The 13,724-nt window shown below is 39.4% G+C and overlaps 1 protein-coding gene across 1 annotated transcript in view; it reads right to left on the bottom strand.

Annotated features, from left to right (window-relative positions):
• Positions 1–1,432: 1,432 nt before the first annotated feature.
• LOC139464287 (secretin receptor-like) overlaps positions 1,433–13,724 on the bottom strand; it is a 170,401-nt gene continuing 158,109 nt past the window's right edge. Inside the window, exons 8-14 of the mRNA XM_071245810.1 lie at positions 12,393–12,549; positions 7,926–7,986; positions 6,854–6,926; positions 5,808–5,899; positions 4,503–4,641; positions 2,785–2,826; positions 1,433–2,097 (exon numbers count right to left, since the gene is read on the bottom strand). Of these exons, the coding sequence (XP_071101911.1) occupies positions 1,780–2,097; positions 2,785–2,826; positions 4,503–4,641; positions 5,808–5,899; positions 6,854–6,926; positions 7,926–7,986; positions 12,393–12,549 (882 nt within the window). The 3' untranslated portion in view covers positions 1,433–1,779. The remainder of the gene's footprint in view (positions 2,098–2,784; positions 2,827–4,502; positions 4,642–5,807; positions 5,900–6,853; positions 6,927–7,925; positions 7,987–12,392; positions 12,550–13,724) is intronic.

The raw sequence follows: 13,724 nt of genomic DNA, 5'->3' as shown, positions 1-13,724 counted from the left end.
ATAAATGAACGACCCGCGGTATAGGGGATAGAGCGTCTCCCGGACAGCGGATGGTCGTTGGTTCGATCCCCGGCCGCGCTACACCAATCAACGTTAAAAAATGACACTTGTTGTTTCCCTGCCTGACGCTCGACATTAATGGGCTAAAACAAGGATTGTTCGGCTCGGATACTACTATGCGGTTGCTTTTTTATGTGCGCGTACATAGAAATAAGTTTTAAAGAACCCAAAAGGTATATTGTGTCAGAGTGGTATCCATGTTAAACTGCGGCATGGTATCGCAGTGGGCTAGCGCTATAACACCGACATTAGTCCGGACTAGGACAAGCAGCCTCACACACACGTGCTCTTTCAGTGCAATAATCTTGAACGCGACCTAAACCCCATTTTACCGTACCTATGATGATAAATACCCTTCGCTACCACACCTTCGCATGACGCACGACGCTAAAAATAACTGTCCAATCATATGCGAGAGAAATACTGCTGGGTGTACTGATGAGGGTGATGGAGAAGTGACGTCACTTCCATTACGAAGCTACGGTAGCGTATAGTTGAATTTTGCTCACATCGTTGTCGGCAAGATTCCAGCCTCATCACCACGTCTTGGGCCTGACGAACCAGTGGTTGATGTGATGAACATCGTTCGATGTCGTCGGGGTACGATGACACTGACGAGCGAACGCTTTAACCACAAGGCTATCCCACCGCCCCTGATAGAGAATGGGTCCGGTTATTTATTACATCAGACTAGACATATAATACACTGGATAATCGAGGATGATGAGTGAGTGAGTGGGTATAGTTTTACGCCGCTTTTAGCAATATTCCAGCAATACCACAGCGAGGGACACCTCAAATGGGCTTCACACATTGTTCCCAAGTGGGTATACGAACCCGGGTCTTCAGCGCGAGCCACAAACCTTACCCACCTCCCCTCGAGGATGATGACCTAGAACCGACAGTTTTATGTATCTCTGAACACACATAAATCAAACTCCGTCTCTATAATGAACTAGGTTTCAGAGACGTCTAGTCTGTATAAGTGTCTCATTTCCTTCTGTGCCGTCTACAAACAATCCTTCTTCTGAAACACGTCTTGAATATGTTTTACAAACACTTGTGCGTGTTATAGGTCTATTGAAGTTTGAATGGTAAGGCTTAAACGTTTCTTATATATGTGACTGTGAGAAATATCCAACGTAATCCGTTTTTCAGTCGACTGTGAAAGCATACCATTCATACGACACCACCTGCGATTGTACCATGTTGCGGATGGACCAACCTTCTGTTTGACACGTCCCAACCGCTCCAACCACTTCATGTTGGGCAGTGGCTGTACCCGTTTAGACAACATCGAACTGCTGATATTGACACCATGACTGGTCAATGTCTTATGTAAATAACAGCGATCCAACCATCCACTGGTCACCACCACAACACTTCAGTCTATCAACTCAAGACGTACCATGGGCACAACGTATTGACTGACGTCATATCTGACAGATCAGTTCATATAATGTTCAAAGTAGGTTCACTCTCATTTCTAATGTAATGACCCTTGAATTGCCAATGGCAAATTGTAAACGTTTCTTAGGCATATACGAATGTCCACTTTAGCATCACTTTAGACTTGACACACATTTTCAACAACGGAACTTATTGATCAGAAAGCTGTTTTCGGGACGCATTCTCTTACGATGACTATCTAACGTGTTTAACGGTCTCTTTTGGATGTTCCGTATCCTAAGGTAGAAGCATCTTCGTCTCCCGGGCATTTCAAACAATACTGTCATTATCCATCATGGGTTCACACTGCGCATGATTGTCGCCGTTTTGCAGCGTACTTCCGGTTTTATTGTCGTTACAATCAGCAGATTTCTGTAAAGGCACTTTTTCCTCGGATATCGGGGTTAGATGTCCATTTTGTTCCCCTACTGTGGTGGCATCCGCCGTGGAATCAGCTGCTGACTTCATCAGGGATGAATCGTGGTACCTGGTGCTCCTGTGGTGCATGGATACCGCCGAGCGGCCAGCGATACTGCTCGCACGGCGGAGGACCTGTCTCTGCCATTTCTTCTTGATTTCAGTTTGAACCTTAAATAAGACAAAACTATGTACAGTATACAATTCATATAACCATATTTGTTCTTTGAAAAAATATTGAAATCCTTTTTCTCAAACAAAAAAGGAAAAACACATTTTGATTCATAGAGACGAGGTTCGAGATTCTGTAAACTCCGGATGTACAGTGAGTGAGTGAGTGAGTATGGTTTTACGCCGCTTTTAGCAATATTCCAGCAATATCACGGAGAGGGAACCAGAAATGAGCTTCACACATTGTACCCATGTCGGGAATCGAACCCGGGTCTCCGGCGTGACGAGCGAACGCTTTAACCACCAGGCTACCCGACCGCCCCCCAGATGTACAGAAATCTTAACCGAAGTAAAGATTATCAAGAGATAATGTTTTTGGATATGACCAGCTGATTTATTCGACTGTAAGCTTTGTGTGAGCATGGTAAAGGTGACATGGCGAAATCTTAAACACATTCGACATCAATGACACGTGAGAAAAATTATAACTTGTGCTCAGATTTTACCTTAAACAATAAATTGTTCACCGGAAGTCTAAAATATGTTTGTTCGACTCAATCATTTCACAGAGAAACATGCTTGTAATAAAATCTGTAAGCGAACAAATATTCTTTCTATAACATAAATCCCAGACCCTCTCAGATCCTTCATTGGTGGGTCCCGTTTAATACATGGTAATATACTCACCTCAGTATTCAAAAAACAAAATAACATGGCCACGAAAAAGCCCTGCAATAGAAATAAAAACGTGGGTTATATCAAAGTTGAAATATCAAGCCTATCAAATTATCGCTGTGTTGAAATATGAATGACAGATATATTGCCGAATAAATATTGTCGTTAAGGATTTCGTAAAATCAAGTTGGAAAACTGATTCAATATTTTGCGACATCGAAATACTCTCACAGACAGGGCAACCCCGCAGACTCCGGTTCGGAACTTCTACAGATAACACTGTGACATTGTCTGAAACCTGACTGCTGGGCCAAAGAAACTATTTTTTAAATGTGAAGTTTGCACGATATACGGCTGTTCCACTGGTGGGCCACATGACCGCGAAACTGAAGTTCATAACTGTATGAACGACACAATTTGACGTTCATAGGTTTTTCACGAGACTGTATTCTTGAAATGACTTAATCACTGGCGGACTACTTCTACAGCGAAAAAACATACAAAAGCGTTGTTTCTGATCATTTAGACCCTTTAATCCTGAACTCAGCGTCTCAGCATACATTGAGAAAATCAGATTATTCACGAATATCAAAGCTTCAACCCATCTTCGTGAACAAAACGAAGATATGCGTTGGGTGGAAACCGCACCCCTAGAACTGTAGGAAAATATCTTACGATGTTTAAATTGTATCAATCACAAGTACGAGAATATATGGAAGTCAACTTCTTTGTTATGAGGAACACAACATTTTGGAGTATATGCTAACTCCTTCGTCAGGCGAATCAGGTATATGCTTCCTCCATTCACCTGATGAAAGAGTAAGCATATATTCCGAAACGTCATTATAAAGAAATTGACATCCATATATTCTCTTCCTTATGCGTGTCACTTCTAAATGCCTTTCAAAGACCTGTATCAATCATGTTTAATGAAGGTAACACTTGACACGCCCCCACTCATATTCATGACATACCTGGAATCCGTATCAGTTTTATATATACAACACAGGTCTCCTAACAACTAATGTAATCATCGTGTCTATTTTGTACCCGGATGGTGGTAATACCCAATCAGCTTGCAGCCCTAGCCGGCCGTGCTAATTAAGCCACGCCTTCTGGTAAGCGCTGTTAAGATTCGCCTGGGTTGTGACCTCAAAATACGTACTTTTAATTACGCGCAACAGCGCTGACTTTACGTTTTCACACTTTTGTTTTCTGCCAACTTATTGTACACCCTACTGGCTACATAATGATGAAAGAAAAAATATGACGTCCGAGCAAGATACATTGTACCCACTTGGAACGAGTCTTCACGACCTGTCGACTACAAAAACGTCGAGCTAGATACATTGCACCCACTTGGAACGAGCCTTCGCGACCTGTCGACTCACAACACGTCGAGCCAGGTACATTGCACCACTTGGAACGAGCCTTCGCGACCTGTCGACTACAAAAACGTCGAGCTAGATACATTGTGCCCACATGGAACGAGTCTTCACGACCTGTCGACAACCAAAACGTCGAGCTAGATACATTGTGCCCACTTGGAACGAGCCTTCGCGACCTGTCGACCGACAAAACGTCGAGCTAGATACATTGAACCCACTTGGAACGAGCCTTCGCGACCTGTCGACTGATAAAACGTCGAGCTAGATACATTGCACCAACTTGGAACGAGTCTTCGCGACCTGTCGAATTACAAAAAGGCGAGGTTCATATAGTGCACCCACCTGGAAGGAGTTAAAACCGATCTCAATGTACAGCTTGATGATTATGCCGGTTGTGCCAAGATCCTCGGGGAGCCAGATGAATCCCATGTAGTACACGGCAAACAGGGGGATCAAGATGACTATGGACTTGGCCAGGCGTCTGGAACAGACCATACCTACAGTATTTATGTTGGTGGGTTGGTTAGTTTGTTGTTTAACGCCGCACTAGGCATTATTCCAGCTATATCACGGCGGTCTGTAAATAATCGAGTCTGGACCAGACAATCCAGTGATTAACACCATGAGCATCGATCCACGCAATTGGGATTCGATGACATGCATCAACCAAGTCAGCGATCCTGACCACCCGATCCCGTAAGTCGCCTCTTACGACAAGCATAGTCGCCTTTTACGGTAAGCATGGGTTGCTGACGACCTATTCTACCCCGCATCGTAACGGGTCAGTATTTATGTGTGGGATAATACACGTGTACGTCAAAGGGTTTATATGAGATTAAAAACCCGAATCCTAGGGATAAAACCGAGGGGCGTCAGCCAACTGTCAGTGTTAACTTATAAACCCCACAAAAGAAACTTAAAACAACATTTATCAACTTTTTTTATGCTTCAAACATACTTTCCATGAACTTTAGGAAATGGGCGTAAAATATCTGTTGCTGGCGCGCGGGGAAAAAGACATTCTGAAAAGCATTGGGATTTTTACACTCTAAATTCTGAATGGACATGTTATCATTTCAGACACGGATATGAAGCTGTCAAGATCACTTAACCTGATATATGATGAATTAGCTATGGTTAAATCGAGTACAGAAATTTCTGCCATGAATTTGGAAATTCCTCGATTCTGATCTGTCAACCAGAGGTGGTCATATCACAATAAACCCCCTCTATTTGGAACAGCCGATTTGATGGCCGTATTAGCGGAAGCTAATATTCATAGAATAGTGCTATTGTCAGTCATTGTCGGTCGGCATATTCAAATAATTACAAAATGCAAAGTTGCGGTCACTACAATATTCAAAGAATGTGTGGTAATACAGTTCGTGCAGAAAACACGATAGAAATGTACAAAGCGAATGTATTTTTAGTTGCGCACTGCGCGTTCGGTTCCAAATTCAATTTAGCGCGGTTGAATTTAAGGTAACCTAGCCCTACATTGAAAACACAGGACGCTTATCACCTACACAACACCCCCAGAGCCTTGAAGACTGCGTTCAAACGTTCTGTTGTTTCCTTGACATTTAAAGTTGTAGATGACTTCCAACTTTATTACCACACATTTTCTGCAACTGTTTTTATATTTACCTGTATCGAAATGTTCGAGACTCGTGGCAGTTCGACGCGGAGAGTTTTGTAAACAATAACCGGACGATGTTGATAAAAAATATAAAGTTAATCTGAAATAAATAAAACCACGTTAAAAGTTACATCACATGACACCAAAAAAGTTTGAAATATTCACGCATCCATTTATACACCTCTTTATAGACTAACCTATTGTCCCCAAATTTATATTATGTATAACGTTTAACCAAATTTTATGCTGAACACAAAGAGTTAGGGATCATGAATACTTTTAGGGATATTTTTTATGATTGGTTGGTTGGTTTTTTGTTTAACGCCGAACTCAGCAATATCCCAGCTATATGACGGCGGTCTGTAAATAATCGAGTCTGGACCAGACAATCCAGTGATTGATATCATGAGCATCGATCCACGAAATTGGGATCAAAGCATCAACCAAGTTAGCGAGACTGACCACCCGATCCCGTTAGTCGCCTTTTACGACAAGCATAGTCACCTTTTACGGCAAGCATGGGTTGCTGAAGACCTATTCAACCCCGGAATCTTCACGGGTGTATTTTTTATGAAATTGTGTGCTCAGTGCAAAAAAATCATAAAAATATTCATGACCCCTAACTTTTTTGTGTTCTGTATATATAGGAACTCCACAGCTAGCGTCTCATTATTTAATAGAGCTCAAGGGGGGTGAGAATGGGATGCTGGAGCTGAAAGATGAGATTGACTAGGAGGACATTAAGTCTCTAAAATAAACAAGTTGAATATTTGAATATTTTATCCATCAGCGCATTGAGGTCAATGTATCCATTCAGCGCTGAGCCTTTGTGATTTAAGTGAGTGAATACTGTTTTACGCCATCTTAATATCCCAGCCACAGATGGGAAACAGAAATACGCCTCAGAAATTGCACGTATTTAATAGGGGGAGTCAAATCCGGCTTGACGATCGGAACGTTTAAACCAAAGGCTCGCTGTCAATTGTGATTTGAAAAACCTGATGCACGTGAAGAAGCCTGTTTTTTTGTAAATAAAATCCAACAACTGACTTACAACAACTGACACTGCCATTGGCCCCTTAATGATCCAGTACAGTTTGGGGTGTGTCTGGTGTACGTTCCAGCACCTGGAACAGAAGCAACCATAATAACAATCATCACGTGTATAATACATGTATTATATTATTCGAGTGACGTCACAAGCTCCATCTCTCTTATAATAAATTTCTCACAGAATATATCTCGCACATTTAGTTTGTTTGTTGTTAAAGGCCGCACTCAGCGATATTCCAGCTATACTACGGCGGTCTGAAATAATCGAGTCTGGACCAGAAAGTCCAGTGATTGACATCACGAGAATCGATCTACACAATTAGAATACGATGACATGCATCAACCAAATCAGCGAGCTTGACCACCCGATCCCGTTAGTCGCCTCTTACGACAAGCATGAAAACTTCAATAGGGCAACTAGACTACATCTGGCTCTTTTCAGAAAAATTCTTCCCATAAACCCTATGGTAGTCCCATAATCTCACAGTAACCGCTTTTCACCTCAATATCTAATTGTCAACTTTCTCCACACGCCTTACGAAGAGGCCTTTTTCTTGAAATACATCATTATGGCGACGGCGAGAATCAGGAACGTCAAGTAGAAGGAGGAGCCAGTCATGTGATTGACATGTTGTACTTGAAGAACATTGGCTGTGTTTCACTTTTCCTACCAATGAGGCCACGACTTCAACTTAGACTTTCGTCACGATATGGCTGAAATATTGCCGATGTGACGTTAAACTTTAACTCACTCACTCAACTTAGACTTAAACTAAAATCAGTTTCTTGAACGTTTGTGTGTTTGTTTAGCAACACGACGAAGACGATCTGTGAAAACCATGTCTGCACAAGACAATCCAGTGACTGATATCATGAGCATCGATCTACGCAATTGGGACACAATGACATGCATCAACTAAGTCAGCGAGCCTAACCACCCGATCCCGTTGGTTATAATCATGAATTGTCAGACACTCTTGTTCATAAAAAGCGTACCGTTAAGGTGTATGAATGAAACACACCAAAACGAAAACATATACATAACATAAACAAATGTAAAATAAAAAACTTACATTGTATTGTCGAGATATAATCGGACCATCGCCCAAGGAATGACGAATAATATCGGCATGCCTGAAATATAACAAAAATAGTAACATAAATTATCTTAATTTCATAACATTAACAGATTACGTATATTTCCCAGGAGGGAAAGTAAATAAACTCACCGCATAATTGTTACGACAGCTGTGTGACGTCCAATAATCAGGATAAGTGACGTTTTTTGTGAGATGCAGGGGGGCGTTAAAGGGATCAATATAGGAAAAAAACATTGCTATTTTGTTCGAAATCAGGATTTTCTAAAACTCTTCTAACATTGTATTTTAACATTACATTAAATAATAAGAAAATATTTGTCATCAGTGAAACCCAAATCGACTCGACCAAGCCACCATGTTAGATATAACTATATTAACTTGATTGAGTTTCAACAAATGTCAGCAAAAATAAAAAAGAAGGGAATTATTGCTGACATTTGCTACAGATTAAGGGCTCAAGTCATCAAACATCAGTCAAACAAGTAAACACAAATCACTGACATCAAACCATCATATTCTGGAACGGGGATAATAAAAACACGGTAATCATGTTTATAGTAAGTGAGTGGTTTAGCGGCGCTTTTAACAGTATTCCAGTTATATCACGGCGTGTCAGCTTAATGTGGGAGGAAAGTCCGAAGTGAAGCAGGTCTCAGACGTTTACCATTTTGGTGAAACCCACGTACACGGGTATGGTGCTGATAAACCTTGAAACCTATTTGGGGGAGACCCGGGATTCGAACCCTTAGTCATTGGATGTGGCATACCCAAGGGTCACAAGTCTGCACAGTGAATTGAGGCGTGTTACGACGTAAATTGTAATAAAAAGGTAAATTGTAATACTTGCAGCAAATTGTAAATTGTAACAACAACGTAAATTGTAATAAAATTTGACGTAAATTGTAATACACAAATTGTAATAAAAATTGACGTAAATTGTAATAATCTCTACTTGCGGTAAAATGTAATAACTTTTTACGTAAATTGTAATAACCTTATAAGTTTAGTGTCAAAGGCGTTAAATGACTAGAACCTATCCTTGTCAGGGCTGGTACAGGGTTTATCGTACAATCGTCATTAAAGTATGGGTGTGGGGGAAGGATTGAGGTCGTTATCGTACATTGTTGTATAATTATAAGTATATATAAACGCATTGGAATTTCATTTCTATGGTTGTCCAGAAGAGGATTAATTACTAGAATGAACTTAGTTTTCTGATGTATTTGAGAAATACTCTGTGTTTTTTATACTTAATTGTAACATATCCTATTGACGATTTTCATCATAATTGTTCATATTTAACCTAATGGAATCATATTTCAATTGGTAAAGTAGGGTAGTAATATAGACAATTGAATAATTATAACGTAACAAACTTACACAAATATATTGATGTGTAAATATGGAAAGTCTGACTTTTACCGACTGAAGCAAAGAATGACAATGTCCATGGCCATATACATGTGGGTATGTGAACCCGCAAGGACTACCTTTATCAATTATTTTACGTGCAGCTTGAGTCATGTCTGTATTGTTAGAATGATACTCTAGCAACTGTACACAAATTTCTGACTGAAAGATCCATCCTTGGGTACGTCTATTCGACAAATATGTTAATTGATTTATCATCCAACAGTAGCTTAGCTAGGAGTCCATTGCAATAACATTGAGTTACGAGTTACCCAAGAGAGCTCTGTGCAACCGGACCCTGAAATTATGTCGATTTGCATTGGAGGTTTACTTAATTTGATAAGGAGCACATGCCCGTTTCCTTGAAACAAACGAGACAGTTCAATCGTATTTATACATTATATTTTGACGAAGAATTCAAATACAACAAATAAGTGACAGATGTCAAAGGAAAAAAACCAGTCGTCAGCAAATGCAGCATAGATTCCCCATGCATGGGAAAGGAGAATACTTAATACATAACATTATATACAATGTTTTTATTAATATCAAAAGAGGGGCGTGGATATTCTTTACCTACATTGCATATACTATTAGATATTGTGTATTCTCGATCTCTGTGAACTTCTCACAGATAAAGAAATAATAATAAATAAATGCAAACCATGTTAACTTATGCAATATTTGTAGCAATGTATGATTAACATATGGATCATTAATATAACATAAAATATTTCCTTTCATAGGAAGAAGTATATTTAATGAAATAAATGAATAAACGTAACTGTCTCGATTCCTTTCATATGTCATGAAGAACTAACAACAACTTACTGACAACTTTTGCTTGGATAATAACTCCTTGCCCCAACAACAAAAACAGAATCCATCATGATAACGGTACGAAATCATAATTCAAAGTATACACAAATAATATCCGGTATCTTCGGGCATGTCTTGTTCAGTTTCAAAGAGCATCAGAATGTATATAATAATATAATTTGTTGCAATAAATTATTGCTGAAATAAATCTGTTTTGATCAAAATTGAAAGGGTGGATAATCTATAATGATAAGGGTTTTGTCACTAACGTAAATATTCTCTTAGACCTTATACGAAGAGTATTCTAAGATCATTAAACTCGGCAATCGTCGGTGGATTGCGCCAAGCAACCTCACGTATAATGCGGTACATAATTTTCGAAACAGATAATTACGTTTTTCATAAGTTATCCCTAATTTGTGACTTATATACGGACAAAAATTACCTCAGAAGATAATCTTCTCTGAGGTTTTAAGAGGATTAAAATAATTCCAGCTAACATCAAGCACTGTAATAAAATATTGAAATTATAGCATACCTTCTTAACATTTCAATGAAAAGAATAGTGACTAACTAAGAAACCAAATTATATTTATCTCCGATACTATGCCCTCATCAGTATACACACACACACACACATACATGTACATACACACATACACACAAACACTCATATACACACAAACACACACACATACATACAAACACATACACACATAGGTATGTATGTATGTATGTGTGTGTTCATGCATGCATGTATGTATGTATGTATGTATGTATGTATGTATGTATGTATGTATGTATGTATGTAAGTAAATACCTCTATATGTCATTGGTATCAGATCTATGACTGCTCTTCTACATATAGTTCCAAGTGAAAGATGAGTGACACTACTATGTGAGAGGTCCCACAAAAATGCTGATATGAGCAATTAAGGCTTATACAAAATGCAACAAATGAACAAAGTAAGATATTTTAAAAGATAAAATACAAACACAAACCTGTAGATATACGAGTTAGAATGTAGCAAATACATTAGATAAACGTATCTTCTACGTAGATAAAAGTATGTCCAACGAAGACATAAGTATATTCTTCGTAGATAATACGTTTTTCCTTTTTTATCACTAATTTGAGACGAACAATAATCCCCTGAAAGCATAACGATTGTCGAGTTTTATGATCTTCAAGTACGTTTCAAGGCCAAAGAGAAAATTTGCTTTAGTGACAAACATATTTTCATTATACATTTTCAATTCCTTTCTATTTGGATACAAGCAGATATATTTCAGCAATTGATTGCAAGAAATTTATGATAATTCGTATACTCTTTGAAACTGTACAAGAGTTATCCGAAGATACCGGATGTTATTTGTGTATGCACGGGATCTGTCAACTCATTTGTTGTATTTGAATTCTTCGTCAAAATAAAATGAATTGTATATATATGATTAAATTCCCTCGTTTGTTTCAAGAAAAGGATCATGCACTCCTTATCAACTCGTATAGCGTTTCCACTGCAAATCGACACACTGGTTGACCAGCCTGTGTTTGTACCCTTCGTCATCACTCGTTCAGTCGTGTCGGAATGGTCAAAGTACTGTTGAAACAAGTCATGCAAAAAACATCTTGAATAGCCTTATAAGAGTATTGAACAATATGTCACAATTAAGTTATTTGTCGAATATACGGTTGTGTAACCCATCATTTTGAACCCGAGGATGGATCTTTCAGTCATTTAAATTTATCAATGTTGACACCACCCTTTAATAACGATTGTACGACAAAGCCTATACCAACCACCCCTAACTTAACAGTTTTGTACGTTTGTCATCATACACAGTATTTCTCGAATTGTACATGTGAAACGCAAGCTCAACTGACAAAGATCATTTCTAGTCAATTGGCGTCTTGGACACTACGGTAGTAAGGTTATTACAATTTACGTAAGAATTTATTACATTTTACCGCAAGTAGAGATTATTACAATTTACGTCAATTTTTATTACAATTTGTGTATTACAATTTACGTCAAATATTATTACAATTTACGTTGTTATTACAATTTACGTCAAAATTATTATAATTTACTGCAAGTATTACAATTTATCTTTTTATTACAATTTACGTCGTAACAAGGCGCCCTAGATGACTGGGCCACCCGTGCCCCCTGTTAAGTTTATAATGGCCAAATGAAAACAAATACTAACCCCAGCCAAGCAACACGAACCATCGCATTTTTGTTTTTTCTGCGAACACGGATATTGAAAGAATCAGCTGAAGATAAAGACCTTCGTTGAAAATCCAGAACAGGTTCGTCATGATAGCGTAGTTAAACAGAGTGAAGAACAGACGGCACTCCCAGTGCTGAAAACCAAACAAGGCGTGAATATGATAACCAACAGATCTTGTACTTGTTAGGCACTTAATATAAGAACCATTTCGTTTTAAAGAAACTGCGACATGCGTTTAGGGTGAGGGGTTTGGGTTGGGGAGGCTGTTGAAATGTTCGACGTCGAAAAAATAAATTAAGTTAAGTTGTGTGACGTCTCCGCTCTGCTTACTTAACTCTGAATGTGTTGACATCCTCAAAGAGATTTTCAAGACGAAAAACATCATAAATAATGAGTGAGTGAGTGATTTGGCTTTCATACCGCCTTGACCGTTATTCCAGTTATACCACGGCGTGTCAACGTAATGTGGGAGGAATGACAGTAGTGATGCAAGTCTCAGACTACATTCGGTGAAACCAACGAGCACGGGTATGCTGCCCACAAACCCAGTAACTTAATCGGGGCGAGCCGGAAGTTGAACCCACGATCATAGGTTTCTGGTGTTCCCAAGGGTCGCAACTCTGCACAGCGAATTGCAGCGCCTTAGACGACTGAGCTACTCGTGCTCCTCGATATATGGATGAGTTACGGCATAGTAAGTGAGTATTGTTTAACGCCGCCTTGAGCAATATAGGCCAAATATAGGCTGTGGGAATTCGAACCAGGCCACAGACGTGACGAGCGAAGGCTTTTAACAACTAGGCTAGCCAACCCTTTGTGGCAGTTTTTACTGAGCAAGGAAACGTTAGGCATAATGAATGTTTGGGGATATTCTTACGACATTGCGTGCACAGTCTTCACAACATATCCCCCAAAATATTCATGATCCCTAACTGTTTGTGTTTAGTATAGGTGTACCACCAACACTGAAAACATGATCAGGAAATAACTGAAACCTGTGACAGACAAGAGGGGAAAATGTAATTATTTGTCGAATGCATTTTGTTGTTAATCCGCACAATCTGATGCTATCCACCCGTGAAGATCCAGGGTAGAAGAGATCTTCTGCATCCCATGCTTGCCGTAAAAGCCGACTTTTCATGGCGTAATATGCGACTAATGGGATCGGCTGGTCAGACTCGCTGACTTGGCTGATGCATGTCATCGCATCCCAATTGCGTGGATCGATGCTCATGATGTCAATCACTGGATTGTCTGGCCGTCGTATAGCTGGAACATTGCTGAGTGCGGCGTTTAAAAACAAAGAAA

Source organism: Haliotis cracherodii, unplaced genomic scaffold, assembly GCF_022045235.1.
Source record: "Haliotis cracherodii isolate W230 unplaced genomic scaffold, xgHalCrac1.p SCAF_17, whole genome shotgun sequence".
In the NCBI taxonomy this organism is placed as follows: domain Eukaryota; kingdom Metazoa; phylum Mollusca; class Gastropoda; order Lepetellida; family Haliotidae; genus Haliotis; species Haliotis cracherodii.
The sequence above is the reverse complement of the archived record's forward strand: the minus strand, read 5'-3'. Positions and strand labels throughout refer to the sequence as shown.